This window comes from Ceratotherium simum, chromosome 11 (genome assembly GCF_057802395.1).
Source record: "Ceratotherium simum simum isolate JZ-2026a chromosome 11, ASM5780239v1, whole genome shotgun sequence".
NCBI lineage: Eukaryota > Metazoa > Chordata > Mammalia > Perissodactyla > Rhinocerotidae > Ceratotherium > Ceratotherium simum.
The window spans coordinates 21,477,580-21,491,702 of NC_141910.1; the positions used below are offsets into that span (position 1 = coordinate 21,477,580).

General features: G+C 34.4%; 1 protein-coding gene across 5 annotated transcripts in view; it reads left to right on the plus strand.

The window, feature by feature from the left end:
- VPS54 (VPS54 subunit of GARP complex) overlaps positions 1 to 14,123 on the plus strand; it is a 110,594-nt gene that overhangs the window by 45,844 nt on the left and 50,627 nt on the right. For all 5 annotated transcript variants that reach the window (XR_001391885.2, XM_004435626.3, XM_014791470.2 and 2 more), the window contains exons 4-7: positions 23 to 101; positions 2,618 to 2,652; positions 4,939 to 5,070; positions 8,456 to 8,841. Coding sequence is in view for 4 of the 5 variants with exons in the window: in XM_004435626.3 (XP_004435683.1) it covers positions 23 to 101; positions 2,618 to 2,652; positions 4,939 to 5,070; positions 8,456 to 8,841 (632 nt within the window). In the remaining variant the exon portion in view is untranslated. The remainder of the gene's footprint in view (positions 1 to 22; positions 102 to 2,617; positions 2,653 to 4,938; positions 5,071 to 8,455; positions 8,842 to 14,123) is intronic.

Sequence of the window (14,123 nt, forward strand, 5' to 3'; positions counted from 1 at the left end):
TCACATTGTGTCTTTTTATTAGAGAGAGAAGATTCATGAGAGATGCAAGAATATTTGTCCTCCTAAAGATACCTTTGACAGGACTCTCTTACATACTCATGGTATGAATATGTGCTATTTGTAGATAATATTTAGATGAATATGTGCTATTTGTAGCATAGCATAAATATTAGTGAATAAAATCTGAATTTTTGGAACTTACTGTCTGTCATACCTATAATTTTTATTTCTAGTGAAATTTTTATAGTCTATGATCATAATCTTTTCTATAAGCTTTTAAGAGAAAAATCATGGGTCTGATGGTAATGTTATCCTTCAGTTCAAGAAATACTTATTTAATATATCGGTGCTTGGTACTTTGCTTTTTGCTGAAAAATAGATGAATAAGAAATAGTCCATGTCCTCAAGAAGCCAATAGTCTCCTAAGTAAGGCTAAATAAATAAACCAACAATTACTGCACTGTGTATCAAGTGGTAAGTCAGTGTGGTAAGATTGTATAGAGCTCCTAACTTAGCCTTAGAAGTCTTCCTAGTATTGATGATGATTGCTTGTGTTCTGAACTAGCTGTTGAGAAAGATTGTTGTGGGAAAATGCATTCCAGGAAAAGGAAATAGTTTATGCAAAGCCATAGAGTCAGAGAGAAGTTAGCGTGTTCAAGGAACCACAAGAGTTCAGTATGTTGGCTCCACTGGGAGCAAGAAATGAGGCTGAAGAAATAGGTAGGAGTCAGATCGCAAAGAACCTGGTATGCCATGCTAAGGAATTTTTCTTTTCTAAAAGCAATATACAGCTGCAAAATATTTTTGACCAGACATGATCAGATTTATGATTATCCATTTCACTGTGAAAACAGTTATGGATAATAAATTTATGGATGATGTTAAAACTGGAGGCAAGGAGACGGTTGGAGGCTATTTCAGTAATACAAGTGAGAAATCATATGGCTCCAACAGCAGTTATAATGAAGATGGAGAGGAAATTAGGCCTTTGAGAGATACCTCAGTGATCAAGCCACAGGTTTTGTTGGTCAGTCAGTTGTTGGTAATGGAGCAAGATAATTCAAGGATGACTCCCAGATTTCTTGCTTGGGCAGCTGGCTAGGTGAGAGGTGCAATATAGGAGGAGGAACTTTGGAAGAGGTGGAGGCTGGTTTAATTGCAGTTTTGCAGAGAAGGAGATGTCTGGTCTGCAACCCAGAGCTCAGGAAAGAGATATGGGCAGGAGATGTAGGTATGGTAGACATTATCATAGACAATATGCTAGACAATAGCATGGTAGTTGAATCCAAGGGCACAGATGGGATCACCCAGGGAGGAGGTGAATAGTGAGACGGAAAGGATGATAAACACTAGGAAGTTGTCACATTTAAGAGGCAGATAGAAAATGAGGTACCTGTGAAGGAGATAAATAGGAGAGATAGGAGAGTCAACCAAGAGAGAGGATAGGAGAGACAGGAGAGTCAGAGAGATAGGAGAGTCAACCAAGAGAGAGTTCCACCTTAGAAATGAAGAGTAGTGAGAGTTTCAAAGTAGTGAGAATGGTTAGTCTACAATGTCAGAAAAATTCAGGGATAGCTCATTTTGCACACTGAGAAGTCTCCGTGGATTTGGCAATTTAGGAGATCTTAGAGCATTTAGACTGGACTGGTGATTAGAGAAACCTCAATACTGTATATTAAGGAGTGAGTACAAGAGAAAGAAATGGAGACTACCAGTATGGATGTGACTTGAAGATCTGAGATATAGGTATTGACTAGAGGGAACAGAGTGAAAGAATGTTTTTGCATGGCCAAGATTAGATGAAGCAAGAGAGGTACTTCCACAACTGAGACTGAGTGCTTTCTTAAATTTTGCATCCGAGGTCCTCCCTTGCTTCAATCTAGTCTGGGCCCTGGGGGTTTTATCTTTTTTTTTTTTTAATGGGGAAAACTGAACATGTTTATGTGCAAAAAGGAAAGAGCTATTAGAAGGGGAGACATTGAAGATATGGAGAGAGGCAGGGTAATTGATGAAGTGAGCTCACAGAAGAGGCAGGAGGGGCTAGAGTCCAAGTGCAGAGAGGTTAGTTTTGGAAAGGAGGGTATCTTGTCTGAGATCCAGTTGGCGAGATGAAGGTAAAGTAGGTTGATTTGCAGGTAAATACAGATGATACAAACTAAGATGTCTAAGAAGAAAATTTATATGGTATTAAAAAAATCTTTGATTATAAGAAATTCTGAATGGAATGGTGGATATTTTGAACAATAAAAACAGTATTCCTATTTTAGAATTTAGTTTATTTTTTACAACTACATAGCATGCCAAACTTATTCTCACCAAAACTTAATAGGATAACATCAAGCTTTCTGTATCCATTTAAAAAAGACTTGAAATGTATTTAGTTGTTTTATCGCTACTAGACAATTGATTAAAATTATTTGAAACAGGTCTTATTCAGTGTTTTGCCTACTGCTAGACATATAGGAGGTGCTTGACAGATAACTTGTTGAAGGAAGAAACTTAAAGAGTTACTTGGTTGTGACCTAGTATGGTATTGAATCTGTCAAAATAAAAGTTTATGGAAGTAAAATGAAAACAAGTTTAAACAATTATATTTTCCTTTTCCTTTTTTTCATAGATAAATCTAGGACAGATCTGGAGCAAGTACCTAAGGTAACAAAGCTTAAAAAATGAGAATACTGCTTTTTAATATTTTATCTTTAATTTTGCCTTGTCAGAAGCTTTCATTTGGCTGGTTTTTGACACTTTGACCACTTTGCTTCTTCTGAGACTTTGTTGCATCACTTCTTTTCTCTCTCTTTTGCCTCATCAATCTCTTCTTTATCACCGAAACCTAGCAATATGTTTGTCTCTCCATCCTAAAAAAGAATTTTATTGCTCTTACTACTCCTTCAAATTACTGAGATGTTTTCTTTGAAATGAAATTTCTTTTTGAATCTGAAAAATTTTCAGTGAAAAATTTTGTAGAGGTGTGTAATAGATGAGGTTTTCTTTTTTTTTCTGGGTAAGGAGTCCATTGCATTCATCAGATTCTCAAAGAGGTCTGTGATAATTGCTCTTTAGGGTGAGAAGAGAAAGAAAGATGAAAGACAGAAACAAAAAGGAAAGGGTGGTTGTTTTTAAAGTTCTTTGATTCCTACAAAATTCAAACTCTGTCATTTAAGGGCCTTAATTATTCGTTTCCATCATAGTCACACTCTTAACTTTTGCCTAGTAATCTTTAAACATTTCTTTACTTCAGCTAAACTTTTTTGCTGGCTCTGTGCTTTAGTTGCACTGTTCCTTTAGCCTGGAAGACTTTTCCCTCATCTCCCCATACTGAATCCTTTACAATCTTTTGCTTAAATGGCAACTTTACATGAATATATTTCCTCCCAACTGAAGATAATTGTCCCCTTTGCCGAATTCTCATAGCATTTTATTTAGACCCCTGCCTTCCCTTTTAAGGCATTTGTCACAGTTCCCCTTATAAGATATTTATGTATATATTTTATCATATCCCTTGGACTAAAGATGCTTGAGATTAGGACCTCTGTAATAATTTATCTTTGTTTCCCCCTCAGTGCCTACCATAAGAGTTACAGAATTAGTAAATACTTATTGAATTAATCAATACTTTCAATTATATTAAAGCTGGGATTAGAAAATATACTCATGTCCCTAGTTAGATTTTCCCTATCACATTCATACTCATTTTTAGATCTAGGTAAAGTGAATCAGTAAATATAATAAAATATAGCATAGAAATTAAGTAATTAATTGATTAAACCATGTTTCAGACCTTATGCTAGGTCCTGGGGATACAAAGATTAGTAAGCTATAAATCCAGTCTTACAGGAACATATAGTCTCCAGAGGGAGCTATACATATTCATTTAATTATGAGATAAGTACACATGATATACTTGTGTTTAGAAATGGGATGATTAATCTCTGTGTCATATACAGAAACATGTTTGTCCTTTAGATTGGGTCATATTCTCTAGGAAGATAGACAAGAAAGGGCATTCTAGGCCAAAAGGATGTATAAAGATGCTTAAGCATAAGAGGGTATGAAAGACGGTTGAGTATTGCTAGAATGTTACTTGTAAATAGTGAGAGTGGCAAGATACAGAGGTAGGTGGGTCCAAAAAAATGAAGGGCTTTTGATGCCACTTTAAAGAGTTTGGTCTTTGGGGTCATGCTAATCCACTGAGAGAATTAAACAGAGATGTTAATTCAGTTATACTTGCATTTTAAAGGCATATCTGACAACAATATAGGGTATAGATTGGGGAAGGACATCAGTAAGTAGCCATTTACTGTAATCCAGAGATAATGAAGAACTGCGCTAATGAAATGCTGTGGAGATAGAGGAGAGAGGAGATGCAAGCGATATCTAGGAAATATAATGATTAGGAGTTAGTGCCCAGATGGATGTGATATGTAAGGGAAAAAGAGGAGGCTCTTAATAAAATTGAATTTGCTTTGGTTTTGAAATTTAGTGTATGTCTAATCTAAAAAACTAATTTTGAAAGAATTTTAAGCAGGAGAAAATAGAAATATAAATATAGAGAAATTGATATTTGGCATTTTTTAAAAACCACTATCAGTGGTAAATAATATGGAAATTTTAGGATAAGTATGTTCTCTCTCTTTGGTATGTGCCCAATGGGACTGTATTAGTGAGTTTGATCAAGTAGTAATGGAATGATCATCTCCACTGGTAAAGGCAAAAAAACATTTTTCTATCTTTCATGAGGATTTTTAGCTTGATGAACATTATTTATACATTTTTCTTATACAGATTTTTGTGTAAGTAACAACCTGTCATCACTTGCTTTTGCTCTTTATGCTTGAGATCCAAGTTAATTATTATTTAATGGTCTTATGATATTAGAAGGGATAATGAATGTAAAGAAAATGTAATCTAATTGAGGGAAATGCATTTTTTTAATAGATTTTTATGAAACCAGATTTTGCCTTGGATGATTCCTTAACTTTTAATTCAGTTTTACCATGGTCTCATTTTAATACTGCTGGTGGAAAAGGAAATCGTGATGCAGCTTCCTCAAAGTTGCTACAAGAAAAGGTAATTTCTTTTTTACTTTTTCCGTGTAGAGAACTTTATTCTAGTTAAGTGGTACTATTTCATGAGTTCAGATTTAGTTATTTAGTAAGCACTACTTTTAATTTCATTTTTATTGTTACTGATAATTGTAAGCCCTCAAATCTTAACTGATAAAGTAATAGCATTTTGATTCAATGGAATACAAGTTGTGTTGGTGAAAAAGGAGAAGCTTATTGTTTGAGTGCTTCTTATCTGAAACAGTGATTGATGGAATTTCAGTTGAAAAGATATATTAGATAAGACAATTAATTGCTTTACATTTATCCCAAGCACTATATTGGCTAATTTTATATTCTTTATGATTTAAAGCACAGAAAATCACCTTTTCCTGATACACCATTTTTCCTCATTTACACCTAGTAAGGATGATTATTTTAAAGCAAAAACATCATAGTTAAAAAATAGAATATTCCTGTTGTATTTTTAGCTTTGCAAAGCCTAGTCTTTAGCATATTGTTAGTCAACGGTTTTTAAAAATTTTACAGTGTTCTATATTTCAGAAGTCAGTGTCTTGAAAGTCATTTAAAATGTAGAACTTTAGGGGCCGGCCCTGTGGCACAAGTGGTTAAGTGCATGCGCTCCGCTGTGGCGGCCTGGAGTTCGCAGGTTCGGATCCTGGGCGCGCACTGATGCACCGCTTGCTAAGCCATACTGTGGCAGCGTCCCATATACAGTAGAGGAAGACAGGCACGGATGTTAGCCCAGGGCCAATCTTCCTCAAGAAAAAAGGGCAGGATTGGCGTCGGATGTTAGCTCAGGGCTAGTCCTCCTCGCAAAAAAAAAAAAAAAATGTAGAACTTTAAACATATCAACTCACATATCAAGAATCTTTTAAAACTTGCTTAGGAAGTAAAGACCTTTGATCTCTGTTCTTTCTCAGCACTTGGTTTAGAGCTTTTCTAAAACTGACTGTGGTTCTTAAACTGAGAAGAAAGCGTTTTGCTTCAGTCTAATGACATCTTTTGGCAGTCTGAAAGCTTGCCTTAGAAAGACTATTCAATAAATTAGGTTCCCTCCTCAGTAACTCAAGTAAGAACTAGTTTGGGGAGGAGAGGAGAAGAAATGTGGGAAAAGAATCATGAGTATTCCTTTTCTCACAGTTGAAAACGAAAATGAACTCACTTTTTCCTTTGACAACATTTTCACCTTCTAAAGGTTTTCCTTGAGTAAGAACAGATTCATAAATCTGATGAAAATGATGGGTTTATGGACACAGGCTCACTCCCAAACTGCTTTTTCACATTTCAAATATATGCCCTGGTAGAATAATACCTTAAAAGAGAAAAACAACAAAAGCCAATAAAAATCTCATCAATCTATACAGATACTTTTAGGAATACTTTAAAAGTTGTTCCCTTTATAGAATTTTAATGGGAAATGAATTACGAAAATATGCCTTTGAAAAGAATAGATGAGTAGAATATTGATAAGTTGCAGAAATCTTTGAAATTCAAATGAAACAATTTTCTCATGCTAAATGTTTTAAAATGACTAAAGTAATGGAATTTTTTTTTTTTTGGTAAGTTGCAGAATCAGGTTTGTTATATTTACACTCTGGCTCTTGCTCATTCTGCTCTCTTCTTAAGAAAAGGAATAGAAGACAGGATTCCAAGAGAGCACTCTCAAACTTACTTTATGATTGACAACAGCTGTCTTCTTAGCTTTCAAGACAGGAGATGCTACAACCAGGATTAGGGAAATTTGTATCCTATTGTAGTGCTTCCCAAAGTGCTGGTCTGTGATGAGATAAGGAGTTTGCACTAGAATGAAAAAATTGCACTGCTTCCTTCATGAAGAAAGTCTTTCTATGAAAACAGTGCAGTGGGCTTAGCGATGTAGTTGATTTACTTTCCAGCCAAGTTCCTTATTTTATCACGAACCTGTTCAATAGTTTGCAGACTGGCAGCAGCATATAAATCGCATTCTGAACAGCACTGTCCTAAAGGAGTTACCCATTCTCCATTTACTTTTCTGAAAATTGAGTCCATGTTAGCTTGCAACATACCCAAGTACCTTTGTCCCCATATTGCTTTTTAGGTAAACAAATGAACAGCCATACTGAAGATGAAAAGAACAGCAAAAGGGTATAAACTCAAGAGATGTAAACTCTGGAAGAATTTTTTGTTTGTAACCTATTATTTATTGTAATAGATTATTAGAGGAGCCTTACTGAAAAAATGCATGATCTTATATGGTTTTAAGAAAAGAGGCTTGGTGACCAAGTAATCTCTTCTAATTTTAGGAGTCCTAAATATTGAAAGTCCATTAACCCTTTAACGCTATGAATTCTGCTGAGATGTTCAGGGATAGTGCCTAAAGTTTGAGCTATAGGTTGAAGAATCTAAAAGTAAAAAAGTGGGAGAGAAATGGAAAGATAACATAGCCAAAAAAGGCATGTGCATTTAGAAAGGAAGAAAAGACAACTCAAGTTTTAGAAGTTCATATTTGAAATTAGGAAGCATTTTTAATATATGTTAGGAATTAATCTTGGTAGTGTTGCAAATAAAATATACGTGAACTAATTGTTTAAGGCATTTGTCAACCTTTTAAGAGGAAAATGCATTGGAAATAAACTAAGTTTTACAAATTGAGAAAAATAATTTTTGAAATGTAAATAAGCAGCCTTGAAAAAAAATCCAAATGAATTCTGATACATACTTTCTGTAATTTGTGACTGGACCACCAATCTGTCTTGCATGGATTTCTTAGCATTTTGAGGCAGCAAAGTACAGTAGAAAGAGCTTCAGTTTTTGAGTCAGGGAGACCTGGGTTCAAATTTTAGTTTTGCTGCTTACTAACTACATGACTTTATTCAAGTTATTTCATGTCTCTGAGCCTCAGTTTCCTCATCTGTGATGTATATAAAATACCAGTGCCTGGTATATAGAAGGAGGAGGTCAATAAATGGTTACTCTAATCATCTTTCGGTCAGTTAAATGATGTGTGATGTTGGTGATGTGTGATGTTGGTGATGTGTGAGGGTTAAGGAGATCATTCTCTCTCAGATTTTAGAATTTCTGAAACTAGATTATAATCTGAGATGACTGTGGGGTACTCTCACTTTCTAGAATGTAGTTGATGTTTGGAGGGCAGTAAGGATAGGAGCAGAAGAAGGTAAATCACCTTCTGCTCTTTTGTCTTAGATTTATTAATCTTTGGAGTGGCTGTACCTTTCATCTCCCTTCCATTTTGTTATGCTTAATATCAAGGACCCCATAATCAAACAGTTCACAAAATGGGATTTAAAATACATGTAGAAATCTTGTATCATTTTCAGAAAGTATTGGGATAGTCAAGGAAGGTATACTTTTAATGCTCCATGATTTTTTTTCCCTTTCCTCTTAAGCTGAGCCATTATCTGGATATCGTGGAAGTAAACATTGCTCACCAGATCTCTCTACGTTCAGAAGCATTTTTTCATGCAATGACCTCTCAACACGAATTGCAGGACTACCTCAAGAAAACTTCCCAGGCTGTAAAAATGCTTCGAGATAAAATTGCACAGATTGATAAAGTAATGTGTGAAGGATCACTACACATTTTAAGACTGGCACTTACCAGAAATAATTGTGTTAAAGTATACAATAAACTGAAATTAATGGCCACTGTACACCAAACTCAGCCTACAGTACAAGTGTTGTTATCTACTTCTGAATTTGTTGGAGCGTTGGACTTAATAGCAACAACACAGGAGGTTCTACAGCAGGAACTTCAGGGCATTCATAGCTTCCGGTATGTAAGCTGTTAGAAATGTTAGAAATTTTTAAAGGATAAATTTTAGTGTGTAATGTTAGCCAAAGAAGTGTGAATATATTTAAAGTTACATGGGTATTTTTTATTTCAGATCGATCTGTTTAGTAATGTTATCATTCTGATATTTTAGTTTTAACGAAACAAACAAAAACTGTAAAGACCAATATTTATGAAACATTTGGAGAGAGAAGCAAGATTAAATTTTGTCGTAGGTGAAATCAATGAAAGGTCAGTCATGACTTTGAAAATGATTACATTTTGAAAATGTTCAAGTAGTATTGTGTCAAGATAGTAGATCAAGGTGAAGGAAAGAATACCAGTATATCTAAAATTAAGTTCATTTTACAAGTTCTTGAATAGGTTTTAAATTTAATAATTATTAAAATTCGTTTCTGATTTGCATTGTCTGTTTATCACATTGCAAAAACTTCCACATGGTGATGGAAAAGACCCAATTTCTCCTAAGTTCTTATTTTGAAAATACTTTAAGATTAGGATTTTAGTTATTTTATGTGAGATCATGTCAAAATGTTTAATTTACAGGTAGACCAATTGCAAACCATCAAAATTTCATTCAGTTAAGCAGGCTTGCAGTGTCCTTGTGGAAGTTCCTATCTACTGATAAACCCATCCAAACTTTACATTACTGAGTAACTACAAAGAAGTTTTATGGAAGATGTGCTCTGTAACTTAATAGATACTTAATATATTCTGGAAAACAATAGATAATATATTCTGGAAAAGTTAGCTTCAAAATAAGTTTATTTTAATTGAATTATAAATTCTTATTGACTAAGAATATGTAATTGGAATATTTATTTAGAAAGCATTTTTTTAAAATTCGCCCAAGTTTAATTACGTAAATGATTGATTGATTCATTCATTCAAGAAATGGTTGTTGATCACCTATTACATGTCAGACCCCAGGCAGAATACTGGGAATATAGCCATGAACAAAGCCGAGGTGCTCTATGCTCTCACTGTTTCTACAATTCGTTTGGCGGGAGCAGGGAGGCAGAAATTCATGGGTAGTTATAATATATGCTATACAGTATGATGATGAATGTACAGATCACTATGGAGCTCTAACCTTAGGGGAGGAACCTAATGCAGACTTGGATGTTTACGGAAAAAGTCTGAGTCACAAACCTTTTTGAGAATCTATTGAAAGCTGTGATTGGAACTTCTTTCCATAAAAATATACCTGTATATAAAATTTTGCAATCAATTTTGAGTGGTCTATAGTCCTTTGAAGCCTATTTTAGATTTCCCAGGGTGGAACCCAGGGTGACTAAATGATTTTTAGTTTCCCTTTCACCTCTGAAATTTTAAATATTTCCCTTTTTTGAACGTGTGTGTGGAATATATTTTTAAAATAAAAATTTTGTCACTACTTTAGAAAAATGGACTTCTGTAATGACAGAAACTATGTTTTTCACTTGTCTCTACTATATAATATCATGAATGTTGATGAACAGACCTGGGAGCCAGTTCTACAGAGTATAGAGTGCTTTATCCTCTAAATAGAACAGTGCTGAGAAATAGGATCAAAGGTTGATTGCTTGCCTGCTAAACACAAAATCCAAATCTGTTGTAATTTTTACCCCAAAGGTCCTGCAGTTTATTTTATTTAATTTAATTTTCCTTGAGTCATAAGTTTATGCCTAATAATGTTGATGTATAGTTATCCAAAGCTATCTGGAAAAAATTTAAGAACAGGGTTGGATATTTATTCCCAGTAGATTATGATTTATTGGCGACAGAATGAAAATTTTATAATCTCATATTTATCTTGAGCCCAAAGAAGAGTTTACATTTATTTGCAACCTTACTCTTTTTGTTTGTATCTTAACTCAAAGGATAAAATATTGTTCATAAAATAGTATATGATTTTTAAAAAGATTTCCAAATATTCTGATTGTCTACATTTTGCTCAAATATCTTTCTACTATTATTTTTTAAGAACGTACACATGTGTAAAGAGTATTTATTCTTCATATAAAACATTTCTGTAAAGCTACCTATCAAATATCAGTTCCAGTGTGGTAATAACTGTATAGAAGTTTGGTATCAGAACTTGTGTTGAATTTCTTCTAACTTCTGATAAACACCTTCATATGCAAGTAATTTTCAAAGATAAAAATACTCTAAAAGAAAATGTTTTTCCATCAAGGAAGAATACTGACTCATAGTTTAAATAATTTAAGGCTGGCTATATTGTAATCCAGTTTTTTTTTTTTTTAATTACTGTCAAATCCTATCTGAATGATTTACTTTATCATTCCTTTTGCTATAAAGTTGATAAATATCATCATCAGTTACTTTCTTTTATAGCTTCACAGATATTTTTAATGCCGTTTAACTTTATTTGGAAGCATAAGAATTAGTTTTGAACCCTTTTTGTTTTTGTCTGATCAATTAGGATAACGTGTATTATAGGTCTCTTGTCTACTATAAGCATTAGTGGTGTAACCTCTGTTCTTAGTTTATTAAAATAATTATGCTCTCTCAGTGGGAGAAAAGAGATACTGTACTTGAATTTTACACACTTTTCTCTTTTTTTTTTTCATACCAGAGACCAAAGTTTAGTCATTTTTGTGGGGCATATCTTAGAAAAGCATAGAGTCTTACTTAAAATAAGAAATCTTTCTCTCAGTAGAATAACCAAAGGACTCTATTGGATTGATTTGTTAATAGTCTTTCCATTTGATAGCTCTTAGTCCAAGTTTTGTTTTTGGCTATGTTCTTACTAATGCTTTTAAAAGGAACTTTCACACCAAAATCTTCTAATAGTCAAATTACTATAATTGCAAATCTCTACTTATTTAAAAATAATTTGAATAGTCTTATTTGTGTCCGATATTTCTGTGTGCTATTAACCTATTATATATTTTCCAGTCAGTGGTAGTAAAAAGTGCTTATGTATGTTTTCTTTTTTCTCAGTCTTTCTATATTTTTTAATCTTGATATTATTTTCTATAGAAACATTTTTTGTGACTTTGAAACTCCCAGAACATTTTGTTTGTATTCTTTAATGAAATTTTACAACATTTACCATGTTTTATTGTCATTTGTGTTGTTTTTTTAAAAAATATCTTTCTATTGGGCCCTGAATGTCTTAGGCAAGAGCTTTTATTTATTTATTTATTTATTAAAAAATAAATATTTACATATTTATGGAATCTGCCAGGGTATTACCAAATGTATCTTGACTCTCTGTACCATTCTCTTATTCTTTCTTTTTCTTTCCATAATCATAGTCCCTGATTAATCATTGGTAGTTTATATATGACTGTAGTTCTTAATCCTGTCTGCATATTAGAATCCTCAGATGAGCTTTTAAAAAGGTATACCAGGGCTGGCCCCGTGGCTTAGTGGTTAAGTGCACGTGCTCCCCTGCTGCCGGCCAGGGTTCGGATCCTGGGTGTGCACCGACGCACTGCTTCTCCGGCCATGCTGAGGCCGTGTCCCACATACAACAACTAGAAGGATGTGCAGCTATGACATACAACTATCTACTGGGGCTTTGGCGGAAAAAAATAAATAAATAAAATTATTAAAAAAAAAAAAAGTATACCACTCTTCATCCAAACCAGTTAACTTAGATTTCCTAGGGGGTAAAGTCTGCACATTTGTATTTTTTTAAAGCTCTCTGTGAGACTCTAGTATGCACTAGAATTGAAAAGCCTGGTTTCTAATTGCCATTGGGTATTCTACTTTTTCAGAATTTGGAATTAAAGTGGTAACATCTTCCCACATGATTTCGTTCTTTTTAAAAAGAAAATTTTCAACTAATACATCTTCCTGTCTCTTTTCAAAGAGTGTCCTACTAATGTGTTAGGGGTACAATGTATCTGTTATTGATGTAAAAATCTCACAGTTCTATCTCCTCTTCTGAGCGTGGAGAGTAATTTACACACTGGGAAATTTTGGCTCATTGCATAATTCATAATTATTAAAATGGATCTTTTGAACATTTGTTGATTTTTATAATTAAAGATTTTTAAATTATTGCCTAAGTTTTGCAAAACTGGGCAATTTGAATTATTAGGACATAAATATTTTTAACGATTACTCATGAAATGAAATTCTGCTATCAGCAATAAAAAATGTATGGTAATTAGTGTAACAATATATATCATTTGTGTTCTATACTAATTTAACTAAATGTGTTGCTGATAGGTTAATGACATTCAAATACTTGTTAAGCAGATGTAATACAGAAGTCTCATTATGGATCTAAGAATATATTTGAACCTTGATAACTTGCAGGTTTTGATATGGAAAGCTTCACTTACCTTGAAATTCAAGGATGTAGTGTAGTTGTTTACTCTTTTTTTCTTTTGGTGAGGAAGGTTAGCCCTGAGCTAACATCCGATGCCAATCCTCCTCTTTTTGCTGAGGAAGATTGGCCCTGGGCTAACATCCGTGCCCATCTTCCTCTACTTTATATGGGAAGCTTCCACAGCATGGCTTGACAAGCGGTACGTTGGTCCGTGCCTGGGATCTGAACCTGGGAACCCCCGGCTGCCAAAGCGGAGCGCACGAACTTAACCGATATGCCACTGGGCTGGCCCCTATTTACTCTTTCTCATTGTAAAGGTTTATGTAGAAACTCTTTCAGTTTTCACCATTGTTAACTTTCTTTTCTTACCATTTACTACCACCATTACTCTACTACCACCACCACTATAAAACCTAAGAACATATTTTGAATACTTTGGTACTCTGTACCAGATACTGACTGTGCTAAGTATATTGCATGTATTATTTGACAGCCCCCCCCAAAAAAACACCTCAATGAGATAGGTAATCTTATCCCCATTTTATTTTTTATTTTTATTTATTTATTTTTTGAGGAAGATCAGCCCTGAGCTAACATCCATGCCAATCCTCCTCTTTTTGCTGAGTAAGACTGGCCCTGAGCTAACATCTGTGCCCATCTTCCTCCACTTTATGTGGGACACCGCCTCAGCATGGTGTGACAAGCGGTGTCTCGGTGCGCGCCAGGGATCTGAACCCGGGCCGCCAGCAGCGGAGCGCGCGCGCTTCACCACTATGCCACGGGGCCGGTCCCCTTATCCCCATTTTAATAGATAAGGAAACCGAGGCACAGAAAGTCTTAGGTGACTTGCTTCAAAATCTGCAGTAAGTTATGAAACAGTAGAGTTGAGATTCAACCCAGGTCTCATCTGACCCGAGAGCTATGTATACTTTTAAATATATTTGATCGAGGATTTATAGGACCTCAAGTAGATCAC